This window comes from Lipophrys pholis (assembly GCF_963383615.2).
Source record: "Lipophrys pholis genome assembly, chromosome: 5".
Classification (NCBI taxonomy): Eukaryota; Metazoa; Chordata; class Actinopteri; order Blenniiformes; family Blenniidae; genus Lipophrys; species Lipophrys pholis.
This window is the reverse complement of record NC_137628.1, coordinates 33303853-33323989: the sequence shown is the minus strand read 5'-3', so window position 1 is coordinate 33323989 and position 20137 is coordinate 33303853. Positions and strand designations below refer to the sequence as shown.

Here is a 20137-nt window from a genome sequence, read left to right as displayed (position 1 = left end):
ATCACAAAAGTCCAATCAGAACTTTAGAACAGAAAATCAACATTTCTGAAAATCTCACACTTCAAACCGACAGACTGAGAGAACTCTTGTGTCCCGTCCTGAGAGGAATATATTCAACTTTACGTAGGAAACACACTCATGGTTTAGAACTCTTTCCCTCTACTGCATCGTAACTGATGACTGGCACTTACGACAGAAGACAACAACATTTTACTTAATGTTTATATGAACAAATACTGAATGAAGACAGTCTGACCTCAGGACCTCCACTGCACAGTCTGGTCGCTCCAGTTCAGCACAGAGCCACTCCATTTCTTCTGGCGTCATCTCACTCAGATTGATAGAGATGTCCTGCTGTCCTGGGTTGAAGTCTTCCACTTGTAAAAACCTGAAATTGCAGATGTTGTTCATTTCACAGGTGCTAGATTGTAAATAGGCCGACGGATTGGGCTTTTTCCACTTAATACTTAAGAAACCTCTCTAGAGAACCACCACTGCATACATGTTTTGTGCAATCTGTTAAACCATTCTGTCTTGAACATTCTCCCATGTGTTGCTCCGCCACCTTCATTTCAGGGATTCAGAGAAACAACTAAAAGTTTTGGAACGTAAACATGGACATTCACCCAAAGGCTGAGAAACCGGAGAAAGTGCCCCTTGTGGTGACGAGGATAACTGCGGACCAAGAATCTTCCACTGTGATTGGGCCAGAGAGGACCAGGAATCTTCCACTGTGATTGGGCCAGAGAGACCAGAAGAGGGTCAAGGGTCACAGGAAGTGCTGTGACGATGGACCACCTCCCGTGGATACATTTCACTGCTCCTGTTGATTTAGCCCATTTCTTTTCTTTTTTTTTTTTTGCTCAAGTTTGTTTATTGAGTTTTTACATTTACAATTATTGTCCAAATATCAATCAAAACAAAAACAACACAAACAAACAACAACACCTAAAAAGGAAAAAACTAAACAAAAGAGAGAGAGAGAAAGAAACCTAATCCACTCCCCTGCCGGTCACCAGAGATTGATCAAGTCAAATGTAAAATGCACACAGTACAGAAAAACAAATCTAAATTAGAAACCTTCCACAGCCACCTCCTGCACACACCAGCGCCACCAGCTGGGGACCTTTACTCACATCAGTCAGTCTGGAACAGCAGCAAACACCAATCCCTCACAATGTTTGTAGAAAGGCCTCCAGCTTTGGTTAAACTTGACGGGAGAACATTTACCCTGAACCTGACCTCCTCCATCTTAACAAAGTAAAGAACATCCCTGATCCACAAAGAATGAGAGGGAGGAGCAGGAGACTTCCACTTTAGTAAAGTTAGACTCAGCCTGCGGGGGAAGCTACGGATCTGTAGATATCTCAAATAAAATGCTGTCTTGACAAGTGATACTTCTCTGAGTTGCTGAAATGGTGCAAACATATTATCAAGATCGAGATCACTGAAGTTTTTAATAGCAGAGGTGCTCCACAGAGAAAATGTTCTATCAAGAAGAGAGGGATGGAAAGCAGGAAAAAGTCTGTAAACCAAAAAGACGTCAAAATTGTTTCCAGATTCTAAGAGTAGATTTAACTAGAATATTTTTACAATAGCCAGAAACTGCAAAGTTTGGTGGAGTGTGGACGAGTGCTGTCAAGGAAGCAGCTTCAGTGGTCGCTCGTCCAATAACCGGAGGGTTGGCGGTTCAAATCCCACTCTATCAAACAGTCATTGTCATTGTGTCCTTGGGCAAGGCACTTTACACACATTGCCTCGTATGAATGGTGCATGAATGTTGGTGGTGGTCGGAGCAAAATGGCAGCTAGGCCTCCGTCAGCAGCCCCAGGGCAGCGGTGGCTACAACGTAGCTTAGCATCACTGGAGGGACTGGTGTGGATGAATCATGGTCTCTGGACGAGCGCTGAGTCAGCGTGAAGAAACCGATATATAAAACCAAGCCATTATTATTCTTTCAAGAAGGATTTATAGTAAATAATTGAATTACTTTCGGGTTGGCTGCCCAACAATAGAACTTAAAATTGGGTAGGGGAAGGCCTCGGAGAGACCTCGGAGAGACCTCGGAGAGACCCCGGAGAGACCTCGGAGAGACCCCGGAGAGACCCCGGAGAGACCTCGGAGAGACCCCGGAGAGACCCCGGAGAGGCCTCGCAGAGACCCCGGAGAGGCCTCGCAGAGACCTCGGAGAGACCTCGGAGAGACCCCGGAGAGACCCCGGAGAGACCCCGGAGAGACCCCGGCCTCTGCAGCAGCTCCCTGCTTCTTCCTATTCCATATGAACTCAGTGACTAAAACATCTCATTTACTAAAGAAGGACTGGGGACTAAAAATAGGTATACACTGGAAGAGATAGGACAGTTTAGATTATGTTATAAAGTCGTCTGAGATTAAAGAAAGAATATCTGTTTTGGATAAACCCTGTTTGATCAGGGGCAATAATGGAGGGCAAGACTGTCTCTAGTCGCATGGCTAGTAATTTGGACAAACGTTTGATATCCACATTAAAGTGACTAATTGGACGGTAACTTGAACAAGCTAAGGGATCTTTGTTCGTTTTTAGAATTAATGAGATTGATGCTTGGTTTAGTGCCTGAGGTATTTTTTGTAAATTAAAAGATTCATTAAATATCTCAATCAAAAGTGGTTCTAACTGTTCATAAGATTCCTACAGAACTCTATTGGTAGACCATTTTCCAGATTGCATAGAAAACGTTGGCCTCTTAAACTCATCCACAGTAATTGTCCCGCTACTCAAGTGAGTCTGTGTCTACCTTAGGTACTGTATGTCCAATGGCTTGGTCTCATAATCTGAAGTATAGAGAGCTGAGTAGAACTATTTAAAGTAGTGCTGTCAATCGATTACTATACATATATATATATATATATATATATATATATATATATATATATATATATAGATATAGATATACAGTAGATATAGATATAGATAGATATATTAGTGCTGTCAATAAGAAAAAATTAACTAATTAATTGCACAATTTTCTGTAATTAATTGTGATTAATCACATTGTTTTTCTACTGAAGACTGAAGCTTGTAATGGACATTTATTGATAGAAAACCACGGAATTAATGTCGACTCAGCACACAGACTACATTTAAATTCAAAGACTATTTCTATAACGTCCTTTTAGCTTTTGGTGAAACTGTTTCTCTAAAAGATCAGCAAAATAATAAAAACATAAATTAATAAACATCTAACGTTAGTCTGAGTTTTGTTAGAGAATTTGAATAGTTCTAGTTGTAAACTTATTACATGAACAAAGTGGCAATAATATCCTGTAATATCCACACACACACACACACACACACACACACACACACACACACACACACACACACACACACACACACACACACACACACACACACACACACACACACACACACACACACACACACACACACACACACGCACACAGTAATTAAAGGTATTGACCTAATGCCTCATAAACTGAATGAATCCTTCTATGATGTGTATTTATATAACAGACAGTGTTACTGTACCATCCAGCAGATACTTTAATCCAAAGCAACGTACATCTGAGAGTTTATACGACACAAGCAAGGATCAAATTAGGAGATTACATCAGATCAGTCAGATCCACGAGGCCAGTTTGAGTCCAGGAGGACAAAAGGGGACAACAGGCAGTACAGACGTACGTTAATGTCTCTACAGTCGGATCATCATAAAACCATTATTAAATGGATGAAGTTTATTCATTCTAATTTTGGACTGTTCAAAATAAAACCTTAGTAGTAGTAGTAGTTTGAGACAGTTGAAATATTTGTTTATTGCACATTTAAATGTATAAATTAAAAATTCATTGCACATTTCAGTTTGAATATTCGTCACAAAATTCAGAAGTAATTCTTTGCACATTTTTGTTTGTGAATGTTAAAATTATTCATTCTGCATTTTATTTTGTGAATTAAAACTAAATTCATCATTTTTAATTTGTGACTGGAAAAATAAGTAATCATAGGTTTTAAATGTATGGCTTCAAATGTTTAAAGTCATATTTAATGTAATAAGTAACTGTAAAACAATTCATTGCACATTTAGAAAGAAATATAATCTCACTGGAAGAAGTAGGAATCTAATTTGCTTTGACGTGTCACTGAAAGTCAATCTTAACCAAGTACTCAACACTTTGAAGTTCAGTTGAACTGTTTTGGTTTTTGCTCCATGTGAAGACATTTTAAACTGAGACAAATACATACAATAAAATGAATTATAAATTATAATGACAAGAGGTGAACAGAGCTCAGATATGACCTGAATCACTGGGAAACATTCTGCAACAAGTCTATTCCTTTTCTGGTCGTCATTTCTTCCATCAATCAAATCAAGTTATTTTCACAGTGTGACGTTTATAGAAGTAAAGGATCCAAACACTTTGACCACCACTGCAACGTGCTCCCCAAGTACCCCGTCAAAATACTTCAAATCAAATGACAGGGGTCCAAAAGGATTGTTTGGTCCACAAACTAAACATGGTGATCTTACGGTTCTTCAGGATGTGGGGGGTTTTCGGTGTCGGGCACCACAGTGGAGGATCCTTCCTCGCCTGCATCCCTGCGATCACTCATCCTCCAGGGGGGTAAATACTGACGCTGTAATAAACACGTTGTTAGACTTTAATCATCAAAATACATGAGACACGTCTAAAACAAAGCTGCGACCTGATAAACAGGAAGCAGGACCTTCTGCAGTAAGAGAAGTAATCCCTCTCCTCCAGAGTGCGCTCAGCAGCAGCTCTATCACTCTATCACACACTCATCAAGGCTTCAGTCTTTGTGGAACAAAATCAGCTTTCAGCCTCCACAAGTGTGCATTTGACACTTTTATCACCATTGTGTCAGTTATATGGACAGTCAGCCTGTCGGTGATTGATTGATTAGAAGATATTAATGAAAATGTAATGATGTATGGAGAAAGTGATGTGAGCATGTCTACATGTATTTGTGTATAATCAGGAAACTATATAGAATCCCATTCCTTTTCTATGTCCCATCATTCACACATCTACGTGCACAAGAACACAACTACAGATTTAAGTGAGACAAACTAATAGAGGAACAATACAACCAGGGGGTTATATACTTGTACTTCTACTATGTCCCAGCTGCTTTATCTTATTGCCCCTCAGAAGTAGGATGTGGCAGCGAGCTTCCTCCTCTGCATCTGATGCGATGCCTGACTCAACCACCTTCCACTGAGAATAACAGAGAAACAGAAACAATCCAAATGTTGTACTTTCTTCCAGTATTTAATCTGGAGGGTTCATAACAGGCTGCCGGATATTTCTCGTGACAAACTTCACAAAACAAATGTCAAAGTAAATGTTTTCCTGAAGTCTACATGGTGGTCTTTCTCTGAATCGCCTCAGAAGCACTTTAGTTTTCAGTTTTGAGGGAAAGTTAGAGCCAATAAGTGAAGTTCACAGAGGTGAAAACGTCTTACTTTCATTTTCGCTTCACTTGCTCTTCCTCTTCCTCTTCCTCTTCCAGACGCTCGTTAAAAGTCTCTTCTGCTCTCATGTAAAGAGTTTCTATCTACTGCAAAACCCAATCCGGAGAATTCACTGCGAACATGTCAGTTTACTGTGTTCTGCTTACCTGTCGATCTGCACAACACCGCTCCCACAACACACACACACACACACACACACACACACACACACACACACACACACACACACACACACACACACACACACACACACACACACACACACACACAGCGCAGCCTGTCTCCGCCCACCGCTCCGTTACGTCAGAGCGGCCGCCATCTTGTGAGGGGCAAAGTCTGACCCGTCAGCCTGAACAAGTCTGTGTGACAGCGACGTGTTTTCTGAAGAAAACCAGGCAAATATACATTTACAGGACTGTGAAGAATCATTGCTTTCATTTTTAATTTATTAAATTAAAAATCATTTCATTTATTTATTTATTTATTTAATGTAGCATACTAATAGAAAGTCTAGAGAGGAAATGGAAGCAGTTTGCAGACGAGACATTGGGACGCTGTCCTCTCCTTTTAGAGCAACATGATGGAGCCATGACAACACTATGGAAAGTCTTTATTTACACACAATGAGACATTTATGTACAATGAACATGTACATTAGGGCACAAGTTATAACTGTTTTGTGTTACAAATGTAGATTTTGTTTTAACATATTTACACACAATAACATATTTACCTATTATACTTTAATTTATTTTTACATATTTACCTTTAATATTACATAGAAAATAATAGTTAGATATTTACCTATTACATATTTATCTATTGTGACACATTTATCTATTATTCCATATTATATGACATATTCTCTTCCAGCTCTTCAGTTATTAGATGTTTCCCTCTCAGTTCCTCCAGAAGACCCCCCACTGTGCTCTTTGCCCTCCGTTCTCCATCTCTTCATTCCTCTCCTCTCTTCTCAGACTCTCCACCTCGGCCATGGCTTCACTGAGTCTGGCTGTCAGAGCATCAGGACATGTGGGCAGTGATAGGAGAGGTCCTAGTGAGGACCAGATGGACCTGTTCAGAGTCCTGTGTTATCACATTCATTCACTGCTTGTTCAACGTGCAATCAGTTGATCTGCTATCCTAATCAATATATATAATAATACTGTCTGTGTACATGTCAGTATGTCTAACAGGAGTGAGGTGTGACATGTTGCTCAGCTGTTTGAGAACAGCCAGACAGTACTTCCTACTGGGACCAGGCTGAGGTTCTCCTGCTAGAACAGGCGGGGAACAGAACACTGACTGGTTCTGAGACACTCATTTCTTTTGAAATGTAATATTCTACACACTGTAACTAAAATAGCCTCCGTCAGATGAACCCAATAGACCTTGATATTGTTGTTGTTGTTTGAGGGCGAGCTTCAGCCAGGGAATAGAGAGCATTTCCCACGGCTCCAGCTCATCTATGTCCCAAGTTAATGTTATATGAGCTAAACACGACAACAACAATAAATATGTTTGTCCTCCCAGTGGAAGGTAATCCCACGCTGTCCATTGTCCTGATTTGGTCTGTTTGTACAACCAAAAGCAGAACAGTGATGCGGTATCGTTGCTGAAGTCCTGACTGACGTATGTTCCTGCCAGTCGGTGAGGCGTCACGGTGGAAAAAAACAGTCGGTCCCTCCACATGCCAGTGGTGTGACTGCTTCCTCAAAATGCATCAGGCGGTTTAATGAAGTGATGAAAAGATGCGCCCTGAGTTCCTTAAGTCTCTGGATGTGCAGGGACTGTCGTGGCTGACACGTCTCTGCAACATTGCGTGGCGGTCGGGGACAGTGCCTCTGGAGTGGCAGACCGGGGTGGTGGTCCCTCTTTTTAAGAAGGGGGATCGGAGGGTGTGTTCCAACTACAGGGGGATCACACTCCTCAGCCTCCCTGGGAAAGTTTATTCCAGGGTACTGGAGAGGAGGATCCGGCCGTTAGTCGAACCTCGGATCCAAGAGGAACAATGCGGTTTTCGTCCAGGTCGTGGAACACTGGACCAGCTCTATACCCTCCACCGGCTACTCGAGGGTTCATGGGAGTTCGCCCAATCAGTCCACATGTGTTTTGTGGACCTGGAGAAGGCGTTTGACTGTGTCCCTCGGGACGTCCTGTGGGGGGTGCTCCGGGAGTATGGAGTCCGGGACCCTTTGCTAAGGGCTGTCCGGTCCCTGTACGCCCGGAGCAGGAGTTTGGTTCGCATTGCCGGCAGTAAGTCGGACCTGTTCCCAGTGCACGTTGGCCTCCGGCAGGGCTGTCCTTTGTCACCGGTTCTGTTCATAACTTTTATGGACAGAATTTCTAGGCACAGCCAGGGACCGGAGGGGGTCTGGTTTGGGGACCACAGGATCTCGTCTCTGCTTTTTGCAGACGATGTGGTCCTGGTGGCTTCATCAAACCTGGACCTTCAGCGTGCACTGGCGCGGTTCGCAGCCGAGTGTGACGCAACTGGGATGAGGATCAGCACCTCTAAATCCGAGGCCATGGTTCTCGACCGGAAAAAGGTGGCTTGCCCCCTTCAGGTCGGTGGAGAGCCCTTGTCCCAAGTGGAGGAGTTCAAGTATCTCGGGGTCTTGTTCAGGAGTGGGGGGAAGATGGAGCGTGAGATCGACAGGCGGATCGGTGCAGCGTCTGCAGTTATGCGGTCGCTGTATCGGTCCGTCGTGGTGAAGAAGGAGCTAAGCCAAAAGGCGAGGCTCTCGATTTACCAGTCGATCTTCGTTCCTACCCTCACCTATGGTCATGAGCTTTGGGTCATGACCGAAAGAACGAGATCCCGGATACAAGCGGCTGAAATGAGTTTCCTCCGTAGAGTGGCTGGGCGCACCCTTAGAGATAGGGTAAGGAGCTCAGTCACCAGGGAGGAGCTCGGAGTAGAGCCGCTGCTCCTCCGCATCCAGAGGAGCCAGCTGAGGTGGCTTGGGCATCTGTTTCGGATGCCCCATGGACGCCTCCCTCGGGAGGTGTTCCGGGCATGTCCCTCCGGTAGGAGGCCTCGGGGCAGACCTAGGACACGCTGGAGAGACTATGTCTTTCGGCTGGCCTGGGAACGCCTCGGGGTCCCACCGGAGGAGCTGGAGGACGTGTCTGGGGCGAGGGAAGTCTGGGCTTCCTTGCTTAGACTGCTGCCCCCGCGACCCGGCCCCGGATAAGCGGAAGAAAATGGATGGATGGATGGATGGATGAAAAGATGCTTCAGGACAGAATGGAGCTCATAAACACGGTCAGTTATCATCAGAATCAGGACCAGAAGAGACAGAGCAGCTGCTGCCTGGTTCTGTAGAGGAACACAGCTATCATCAGTATCAGGACCAGAAGAGACAGAGCAGACTGCTGCCTGGTTCTGTAGAGGAACACAGCTATCATCAGTACCAGGACCAGAAGAGACAGAGCAGCCTGCTGCCTGGTTCTGTAGAGGAAGTTTGTCGAGTACGAAGGACAAAGACACGGATCCCGGCTGCTGATTTAAATGTTCTTATTAATCAAGGAAATCCTGTTTAAAATCACACGTCCATAAGCAGGAAGCAACCCGATATAGTCACAATTAAGTGATTTAATGTGAATTCACATCTACGGGTAAATGATGAGGGACGGACAGACGGTCAGGGAGGCCACGTAGGTTTTTTGGGTTTTTTAGCCTCCAAATTTTTTTTTGTTGTTCTATGTTTTATGTTTTTATCTTAACTTGTAGATTCATCCGTTATCTTTAGTTAATCATTTCACATTTTGCAGACAAAAAAGTTGATGTTATTAGGTAGAGAAGCTTAAAGGGGTCATATTATGCAAACTTGTCTTTGTAATGGTTTATATAAAGGAAAGAGACCGGGGCACTCTATATAATTAAAAAACACTATTTTGTCCAACATCTTTTGCTTCACACCACGTAAGGCATCAAAACGTGGTCATTATACAAGGCTTCTTGTCTTCCCCACTGACACAAAACAAAAGTTTTGTAAAGTTTTGTATGAATTTCCTTGACGTTACATGGACGTCTTGTCTGGTAGTCATATGAACGTCATTGAAAAAAAAGAAGTGCGCCTCCACCGGGAATCAAATCCACATTAACGTGCACATAATAACCTCTGAAATACGTTAACACGCATCAACAAACCAATAATTGACACCAAACACACCGACCGGCACCCGGCCGGTGCCGGTCGGGTGGGGTCGGCTATCTGTAACCAGACCCATATCAGTGCCGCGTTTCCATTACACGGGGTTCAGTTTGAAATGTAGGCGGGGTTATGAACGGTTGTGTAATCATGCAGGATGTGACGCCATAACGGGAGGACATTTTCAAAAAAGTGACCTGATTGCTGCAGAAGAACTGATTGGAAATGGCTGCTTGCTGGGAGAACAGGTCGTCACGGACCAATGAGCAGACGGCAGTGTTGAAGCTCCTCCCCCTCATATCCGGCACATTGTGCCTGGTACCCCAAGTGGGGGGGTAGCGAGAAATGGTTACCAATGGTACCGGTTGGTAACGGTTCTGAGTCAGTGGAAACACACAACAACCGGTTCCGACCTGACCCGTACCGGCACCAAGGGGCTCTGTGGAAACGGGGCTTTAGTTCACACCCTGATCTTGAAATATCGACCTCATTCCAACATTTTAAACTACTATATTCTGGCCTAAAACACTCTTAAAACTACACTCTGTCAAACCATGACACTAAGATTGCTGTAGGTTTTTTCCTCCACCATCTCTTGCAAAATGCATTATGGGTAAATTGTCTTCCCGAGCCTGCACAGGTCCGTGTCGATGCAACCTCAATAAAGTGGGCGGAGCCAGAACACATCCGAGTATTCCATGTGTACTCGGCGAGAAACGGCCTAAGAATTGGAACAGTACTTGGTCTCCCACTGACGACGTTTCACGGGTACACCAGAGCACAAGTATGGACAGTATGGACAGTATGGGTACTGGAGAACGGCCCTTGTTTATCAGTTGACATGCTATCATGTGCTACATAAGCAACCCAACCCTAAGTGAAAGTGTCCTGCTTTGCTTTATCTAAACACCACCACCACCATCCACGCCCACTATAGTAGAGCCACATTTTTTATTTGTATTTGTATTTGATCAATATTTAAATAAGCCAGAGATTATGATTGGGCCAGAGGCCATGATTGGGCCCACCCCGACGGGCCAGAGTCCAGAGTGCGAGGTCCCAAAAAAGGCTGCTTACAGCTTTAATTATTATTATTATTTGTCAGGCTGAACGGACACATTTTTGAGGGCCTTAGCCATACATAACTTTTTGTGAAACTTTGCACACTCGTCAGGTTTTGTGCGCCGGTGGACCTTCGGGGGCTTGCTTTGTTGTCTCCAAGTTCATTGGGGGGCCAAACGGCAGCAGGGGAACCAAGGAGTCTGCACTGGTGAGTGTGTGACTCTGTCGACACAAACTGTTGTTGACTTTGCCATTCTGACCAAATGCATTCTCTATCAACCAAACGTGGGAAGCCATTCATCAAACGGCAGAACATCACCAAAATATTCACTTAATCAGGCTAAAGTCGTGTGGGATCCGTTATCTAAACCGAAGGGACTGGGTGGTCATCTTGATATAAGAAGTATGACACCTAAACGTGAACAATTAGAATATCTGCCGTGTGGTTTCTCCAGAAAAAATGATTTGGCAACACATCTACCCCAAGAAGTAGATGTACTTTTAGTCCAAAATCCCCAAATAAAAATCTGAATATAGCATTGAGTGAAATAAATTGGAAGTTATTTACAGCGAATAATATGGAAAAGTATGGAAAAGAAATTTGGACAAAACATTAACAAACTTATTGGAACGCGAAAGAATGTAATGTAATCCTATAACGGAAATAAGTGTTGATAATATTTTAACAAATGATCTGTACAAACTGGCGACTAATAATACATTTTTTGACCATCAGTCAATGAAACAAAACAATTATTCGTCCCATCCCCAACAGCTCATCTTGCAATTGATCCTAAAATACCAGTATTTAGACTCGAGTAAATCACAGATAGGGAAGTGGCCAAAGGTATGAAGTCCATTTGACACAGTAGACCTTCTTTCTAACCTGACTCCCCTTAACCTGGGGATTTACGTCTTACTTCTCTGATAGGAGACAGTGTGAGTGTGGGTGGCCCCGTGTCAGCATTTCTAGAATGCCCTGCAGGGGTCCCACAAGGTTTAGTATTGGGACCTATCCTTTTTTCTGTGTACATCAATGACTTGCCAAATGTTTGTCAAAATGTATACTTTCAAATGTACGCAGATGCTGTAATTTTTACTCTTTCTGGAACAGGGTCGGCAACCCGCGGCTCTTTGGTTCCTCTGCTGCGGCTCCTTGAGCCTCGGTCCCACTCCAGGTCAACCCTGAGCGCAGCGGTAAGGTACGGTAAGGTACGGTAGGGTAAGGTACGGTAGGGTAAGGTACAGTAAGGTAGGGTAAGGTAAGGTACGGTACGGTACGGTAAGGTACGGTAAGGTAGTCTAAAGTACGGTAAGGTAGGGTAAAGTACGGTAAGGTAGGGTAAGGTACGGTAAGGTAGGGTAAGGTAGGGTAAGGTAGGGTAAGGTACGGTAAGGTACAGTAAGGTAGGGTAAGGTAAGGTACGGTACGGTACGGTAAGGTACGGTAAGGTAGTCTAAAGTACGGTAAGGTAGGGTAAGGTACGGTAAGGTAGGGTAAGGTAGGGTAAGGTAGGGTAAGGTACGGTAAGGTACGGTAGGGTAGTCTAAGGTACGGTAAGGTAGTCTAAGGTACGGTAAGGTAGGGTAAGGTACGGTAAGGTAGGGTAAAGTACGGTAAGGTATAACACACCCAGAACCAACTGTGTTGCGCCTTTCCCACGACAGAGAGTGCAGTAAAATGTAGGCGGGGTTGTGGACGATGCAGATATGTTTTAAGGGACGCCACACACCTCAGCAGTAGCCGAAGCGACTTCAGCTTGGAGTTTGATCGTCCGTCAGGGAGGCAGAGAGGCGTCGCTCGGAGATCCAGCTTCAGACGTTTCTCTTTGAAAACACTGTTCTAGGGCCAAACTGCCTGCGCAGGTGTGCCGAGATTTCACCTGCAGGTTGGCGTTCATGTCCACTAGTCGGTTAGCAACCCGGAAACAACACGATTTACATTTTTTGATTTCCAATGTCCGTGTGACAAACGGGTGACAAGCCGTTTGTCTCCCGGTTTCTCTCGACCAATATCAAATCGGAAAATGAAAATCGGGTCGTTTTCCATTTACTGACACCAAAAGGAAAATCAAATGGCTGCAAGGTACACAGAGCTCTTTCTCCCGTTGGCTCCGGTGTCCTCTGGTGTCCTCCGGTGTCCTCCGGTGTCCTCTGGTGTCCTCCGGTGTCCTCTGGTGTCCTCTGGTGTCCTCCGGTGTCCTCTGGTCAGGATGTTTTGTTTCTTTGTCTGGTGGCAGAACACGATGACATCAAGCTTCACATATTCCACTGAAGCAACTGGAGTTGTGCTTCCTGTCTGAGTTTAAGAACTTAAGGACATTCACACAGGTTGTATTTAGAAAGACTTCCTGGCGCTTTGTGTTGACCAGATATTATTCTACATCACTAATCTGACCTGATGTTCTGGCTTTCTGGTATTTTCCACCGCCTGTGTGTGAAAGAACATCTTTACCGGCTGTGGTTGTTCGATGGCTTCACAGGATGTGAAGCAGGAAGAAGCTAAATTCGTGCAACATAACATGTAACATCATGCAACACCTTCAAGCCAATATGACTGCACCGAGGCCCAGAGTGAGACATTTGTTCACACTGAGTTCTAAAATAAGTGAAGCATTTTAAATATGTGACCTCGTGTTTCTATTATCTTTTTATCTGCCTGTGATTGAAAAGATCTTTCAACAACAAGCAAAGCAAAGCAGATGAATAAAATGTTTTTAATGGACTGAGATCTATTATGTGTGTGTGTGTGTGTGTGTGTGTGTGTGTGTGTGTGTGTGTGTGTGTGTGTGTGTGTGTGTGTGTGTGTGTGTGTGTGTGTGTGTGTGTGTGTGTGTGTGTGTGTGTGTGTGTGTGTGTGTGTGTGTGTGTGTGTGTCACATAAATCACTCTTTCAAACTGCATCAGTTCAAAGTAGACAAAGAAGCATTCGTCAATCCCAACATTAGTGCAGAGCAGACTGACTCACCAGAGAAGAAGACATCCAGTCCTCCTCAGCATGGTCACAGAGGACCGCTGGCAGGACGAGGACGACCAGAGCGACCAGAGTGACAGGAAGAGCAACTGAGCAGAGGAAGCAACAAAACATCCAACAGCATCTCAAGAAAAAGAAGAAAAAGCTTTCTGAGGAAAAAACATTGTGACTGTGGAGAGCCATGTTCACTCACTCACTCACTCACTCACTCACTCACTCACTCACTCACTCACTCACTCACTCACTCACTCACTCACTCACTCACTCACTCACTCACTCACTCACTCACTCACTCATTCGGTCGCTCACTCACTCTCGCTCACTCTCGCTCGCTCACTGACTCACTAACTCGCTCACTCACTGACTTACTCACTCTCGCTCACTCTACTCACTCAGTCTCACTCACTCGGTCGCTCACTGACTGACTCACTAACTCGCTCACTGACTCACTCACTAACTCGCTCACTCACTTTCGCTCACTCACTGACTTACTCACTCTCGCTCACTCTACTCACTCAGTCTCACTCACGCGAGTCGCTCACTGACTGACTCGCTCACTGACTCACTCACTAACTCGCTCGCTCACTGACTCACTCACTTTCACTCACTCACTGACTCACTCACTCTCGCTCATTCACTGATTTACTCTCCCTCACTCTACTCCCTCAGTCTCACTCACTCGGTCGCTCACTGACTGACTCACTAACTCGCTCACTGACTCACTCACTAACTCGCTCGCTCACTGACTCACTCACTTTCACTCACTCACTGACTCACTCACTCTCGCTCACTCACTGATTTACTCTCGCTCACTCTACTCACTCAGTCTCACTCACTCGGTCGCTCACTGACTGACTCACTAACTCGCTCACTAACTCGCTCGCTCACTGACTCACTCACTTTTGCTCACTGACTTACTCACTCACTCTCGCTCACTCTACTCACTCAGTCTCACTCACTCGGTCGCTCACTCACTCTCAGTCACACTCACCCTCGCTCGCTCACTCACTCACTCACTCACTCACTCACTCACTCACTCACTCACTCACTCACTCTCAGTCACACTCACCCTCGCTCGCTCACTCACTCAGTCACTCACTCACAAACATGTTGGTGAACGTTGTCTTTCCAAACCACCATTTCCATTACCTGCTCGCACCAGTGAAGGAAATGAAAGAGTGAGGTAATCACACACACCTCCACCCAGGACTTCTCACATCACATCACACGTTAACACCCATTTCGATGAAGGGAACATTAGAGAGAAAGAGTGAAATGAGTCAGAGCACAAACCGTCTGTTCCCATTTGAATTCTGGTGCTTCAGTCATGAAGATTCTCCCTGAAACAACCATCCTCCTTCCTGTCTCTCCTCCTTCCTGTCTCTCCTCCTTCCTGTCTCTCCTCCTTCCTGTTTCTCCTCCTTCCTGTCTCTCCTCCTTCCTGTCTCTCCTCCTTCCTCCTTCCTGTCTCTCCTCCTTCCTGTTTCTCCTCCTTCCTGTCTCTCCTCCTTCCTGTCTCTCCTCCTTCCTGTCTCTCCTCCTTCCTGTTTCTCCTCCTTCCTGTCTCTCCTCCTTCCTGTCTCTCCTCCTTCCTGTCTCTCCTCCTTCCTGTTTCTCCTCCTTCCTGTTTCTCCTCCTTCCTGTCTCTCCTCCTTCCCGTCGACTTCTTCCTGTTTCTCCTCCTTCCTGTCTCTCCTCCTTCCCGTCGACTCCTTCCTGTTTCTCCTCCTTCCTGTTTCTCCTCCTTCCTGTTTCTCCTCCTTCCTGTCTCTCCTCCTTCCTGTTTCTCCTCCTTCCTGTTTCTCCTCCTTCCCGTCGACTCCTTCCTGTTTCTCCTCCTTCCTGTTTCTCCTCCTTCCTGTTTCTCCTCCTTCCCGTCGACTTCTTCCTGTTTCTCCTCCTTCCTGTTTCTCCTCCTTCCTGTTTCTCCTCCTTCCTGTTTCTCCTCCTTCCCGTCGACTCCTTCCTGTTTCTCCTCCTTCCTGTTTCTCCTCCTTCCTGTTTCTCCTCCTTCCTGTTTCTCCTCCTTCCCGTCGACTCCTTCCTGTTTCTCCTCCTTCCTGTTTCTCCTCCTTCCCGTCGACTCCTTCCTGTTTCTCCTCCTTCCTGTTTCTCCTCCTTCCCGTCGACTCCTTCCTGTTTCTCCTCCTTCCTGTTTCTCCTCCTTCCCGTCGACTCCTTCCTGTTACTTCGCATTACTACAGCAAGTAGTATTATTCTCCGCCTGTGGTCTGTTTGGCAGCTCAGCTGGGCTCAGTCTTTAAAGAAATCATTTGAACAAAGTGTGAAGCTCAAATATAAACAAAGTTTTCTCAAACTTGCAGAGCTGAAAGGAAAAGTGAACATTTGTCTCACAGATGCTCGTGCATGGATTAAAGCTCTCCTGTTTCCCCTTTTCAGCAGGTTCACATCGCGGTTGGAGGTTCAGCATCGTTGTATTCAAAGTGTTTTTCCCCACATCCAGCCTTGGTCCTGAGTTTAATCCAATTTAGAAATCCCTCTGGAGAACTCCACGGAGAGCAGGCTGTTTGTGAGTCTGTACAATGAGCTGGTCGGTCCACCACGTCCTGCCTCTGGACTGAGGCCCTGCATGGCGGTCGCCTCCATTAGTGTGTGAATGGTTGAATGTGATTTAGGACCGTTTAGGCAGTTGAAATTCTCTATATAAATTAAATCCATTTACCGTTTCTCAATGCGATTGCTGTTCAAGCCTCTTTGTTAAAACATGTTATCCATTTAGACCTTTCAGCATTACTTTGTTAGAAAGTTTACATTTTTTGAGTAAGGCTCGTTTGCTTTTTCATGTTTACTGTAATGCTGCCAAAAGGAGACTTTGGAAACTCAACATTTCTCAGCTAAAGTGGAAGGCAGCCTGCTGGAGCTGTAGAGTCACTAGAGGAACTGTAGAGTCACTAGAGGGGCTGTAGGGTCACTAGAGGAGCTGTAGAGTCACTAGAGGAGCTGTGGAGTCACTAGAAGAGCTGTAGAGTCACTAGAGGGGCTGTAGGGTCACTAGAGGAGCTGTAGAGTCACTAGAGGAGCTGTGGAGTCACTAGAAGAGCTGTAGAGTCACTAGAGGGGCTGTATAGTCACTAGAGGAGCTGTAGGGTCACTAGCGGAGCTGTAGAGTCACTAGAGGAGCTGTGGAGTCACTAGAGGAGCTGTAGAGTCACTAGCAGAGCTGTAGAGTCACTAGCGGAGCTGTAGGGTCACTAGAGGAGCTGTAGAGTCACTAGCGGAGCTGTAGAGTCACTAGAGGAGCTGTAGGGTCACTAGAGGAGCTGTAGAGTCACTAGCGGAGCTGTAGAGTCACTAGAGGAGCTGTAGAGTCACTAGAGGAGGTGTAGAGTCACTAGAGGAGCTGTGGAGTCACTAGAGGAGGTGTAGAGTCACTAGAGGAGGTGTAGGGTCACTAGAGGGGCTGTGGAGTCACTAGAGGGGCTGTGGAGTATCCGTTGACGTGAGTTGTGAGAATCTTCTGAGGTGTTGGGGACCAAACCACATTTCCTTTCACGCTGATCAGTCAGTGTTCTGACAGAGTTCATGTTGTGGTGGAGGAAACAGTTTTTGAGAAGGCATTGGTCAGAGAAGCTCCTTATAAGGAGCTCTGCAGCCTCCTGGCACCTCGTCTGTGTATAAAAGAGTCAGAGCTCGTCAGTCGGTATTCACCATGGCGGCGCCTGCTCTCCTCCTCTGCGTCGTGCTGACATGTTCAGGTGTGGCTCTGTCCCCTCACTCTCCATGTTCCACTGAGATCCTGTTAAACCATGCTTATCCTCCACAGTCTGGGCTGTCCAGGGAAGAACGCTGCAGATCGACGTCACTGACCTGGAGCAGGAGGACACCGACCCCTGGCTGGAGGGACGCAGGGTAACGAGGATTCACACTCTTTACTCACAAACTGGACCTGATCGTAGGCAGGGGGAGAAAGACTGGTCCTTCAGCTGAAGCCGGGTTTCAAATGGAAGAGCAGGAACAAGAGCAAATGTCAGGCTGGGATTATTAATCATCACACTTTTTAATGTGGTAGTGCTGAAAGTGAATTAAACCAACTCCAACTGCTCTCTGTGGAGCCACATGTACCCAGTAGCAGCCCTACTGTGGCTCCATGAACAAAAAGACTAAAATCAATGATGAAAAAACTGAAACTAAATCAGGAGACTGCTGAGGCAGCTCGTATAACTAATCAGGCTAAGTCAGCTGCAATACCTCAAAGTACTGAAAATATTCAGAAAGTCTAAAACAACTAAAAGAAATTGACAAAACAGTTGAAACATTGAAAGTGGAAAAAAAACAAGAGTACTGAAACATTTAAAACAGCTAAAAAGGAAACTAAAGAAAAGACAGGTAAACAGCTGAAAAAGTAATATTAGAATTAATTTCGTCTTCAGAAAACTAAACTCAATTATCCAACCGACCAGCTTATACACACATACCTCATGACAAAAAACAAACCACGGCTCTCTAGATAATGTCACTCACACACACACACACACACACACACACACACACACACACACACACACACACACACACACACACACACACACACACACACACACACACACACACACACACACACACGGACGACATTCCCCGTTATATCTATCTAGATAGATAGATAGATAGATAGATAGATAGATAGATAGATAGATAGATAGGTGCTTGTTTTATATCATCCTGTAGGCAATTCCATAATTTAAGCCCTGCTATTGTTATACTCATACCTTTGAGTGTTGTTCCAGCATATTGCATCTTGAAATGTAGTTTTCCTGTTTTTTCTTTCTGCAACCCATTTGGAAGTCCACCTTTGCTTGCTTTATATATCATTTGGACATTTTTGAGTTGGCTGAGATCTAGGAGTTTTAAATCAGGTGTTTTTAAGAATAATCCATTTGTCTGCATCCTGTTATGTATCAGCCTAATTTCTCTGTTTTGCATGTTAGCCAGGGTCCGAGCACTGCCCGTGTGTAGGACCCTATTGAAACAGTAGGGATTATTATTTTATTTTATTTTATTTTATTTGTTGTCATCCCGGGCTGACGTGCTTTTGAAGGCCTAAGCATACGAGTTGGAGCCAGAGCCAAGCATGTACACCACACTTCCTGTGTCCAGCAGGTGGCGCCATTGCATATGGTTGTAATTGTTGTATGGGTGTGATGAGGGTCAGACTCTGATGCAACGTATCACGTTTGAGGTCAATCTGATCAATCAGATCCGTTCAGTCTATTTACATTGCACTTCCTGTTCCATGGCGTTCTTGACCATTGACACGCCCTAAAACGGCGCTACGCCTGAGGGTCATCATGTGGTTGTGATCAGGACTTTGATCAAAAGTTTGCAGGTCTTAATTTCTGTCTTCAATCTGGTAAAATATCAATAGAACCTGCAGGTTAGGAGGAAATATTCAATCCTCTTGGTTCCCGTGTGTGAGTCAGGTCAGAGCCCAGTGGCATGACGGTTGAAGGGGAGCAGGGAGGTTGGATGTCACGTCGTCACCCCTTCCTGTCTCTTCTGCCTGCAGCTTCCAGGGACATGCTGGGCCTGCAAATGGGCTTTGAACAAGGTGAAGAGAGTCGTTGGATCCAAGGACAATGCAGAGGTGAAGTGTGTGAGCTGCAGCTTCGTCCCGTTGCTCCAGGCTGTGAGGAGTCCTCATGTCCCGTCTCACTCCCCCAGAGCCTGAAGTCCACCCTGCTGACCGTCTGTGATGAGATCGGCCTCCTGAAGCCTGCCTGCCGCAAATTTGTGAAGACTCACCTCTGGGAGCTGATCGAGGAACTCACCACCACGGACGATGTGAGGACGATCTGTGTGAACACTGGAGCATGCAAGTGAGTCCAGAAGCAGGAGAAGTCTCTCCACTCTTTAGCAAAGCTCGTACCGTTGGTTTGATTCCTCTCTTCCTCTGTGCAGGCCGAAGGAGGAGCTGGACACAGACTCACACTCCGACGTGAACCAGGCACTGGCACAGTATTTAATCAATAAACTCATCAAGTGAATTAAAGAGCATCAAGAGGGAACGGTGAAGACAAGTCATTCTGTATCATGACTTGCTCAGCACATCCTCAGCAGCTTACCATCACTTCTACTCCATTACTTTCCTTTTACTGACTTTGCGTCTGCTTCTACTTTTTGTCTCTGTGAAAGAGTCTCTGACAATAAACGGCTGAAAGCATTGAATTATTCTGATCATCAGTGTGACAGTGATGTCAGTGTGAAGATACAGCAGTGTGTTAATCCATTAACTTGGAGGTGAGCAACACACACAAAGACAAACCTCCAGAGATCCTGCAGGGCGGGGCGAGGGCGGGGGCGGGGGTGGCGAGGGCGGGGGCGGGGGTGGCGGGGGCGGGGGCGGGGGTGGCGGGGGCGTTCAAGATACCACAAAAGAATCCAAATATTTACACGGAATTCACATATTATGTGAATGTTCTTAATTTAGA

The 20137-nt window shown here is 45.4% G+C and overlaps 2 protein-coding genes across 8 annotated transcripts in view; one reads left to right on the top strand and one right to left on the bottom strand.

Moving 5' to 3' along the window:
* LOC308109574 (NACHT, LRR and PYD domains-containing protein 1-like) overlaps window positions 1–5757 on the bottom strand; it is a 32126-nt gene extending 26369 nt beyond the window's left edge. For 3 of the 7 annotated variants that reach the window (XM_080463228.1, XM_080463229.1, XM_080463230.1), the window contains exons 1-3: window positions 5490–5757; window positions 4533–4639; window positions 257–388 (exon numbers count right to left, since the gene is read on the bottom strand). In XM_080463228.1, the coding sequence (XP_080319354.1) occupies window positions 257–388; window positions 4533–4639; window positions 5490–5495 (245 nt within the window). In that variant the 5' untranslated portion in view covers window positions 5496–5757. Of the gene's footprint in view, window positions 1–256; window positions 389–4532; window positions 4640–5129; window positions 5242–5489 lie in introns of all 7 variants that reach the window. The other 4 variants (XM_080463233.1, XM_080463234.1, XM_080463232.1 and 1 more) reach the window with 4 other exon arrangements.
* Window positions 5758–16962: 11205 nt separating this feature from the next.
* Window positions 16963–19881, top strand: LOC308110391 (antimicrobial peptide NK-lysin-like). The gene is made up of 5 exons (XM_080464646.1): window positions 16963–17407; window positions 17476–17561; window positions 19216–19293; window positions 19371–19525; window positions 19608–19881. The coding sequence occupies exons 1-5, from the start codon at window positions 17362–17364 to the stop codon at window positions 19690–19692; spliced, it is 450 nt and encodes a 149-aa protein (XP_080320772.1). The 5' UTR covers window positions 16963–17361; the 3' UTR covers window positions 19693–19881.
* The last annotated feature ends 256 nt before the right edge of the window (window positions 19882–20137 follow it).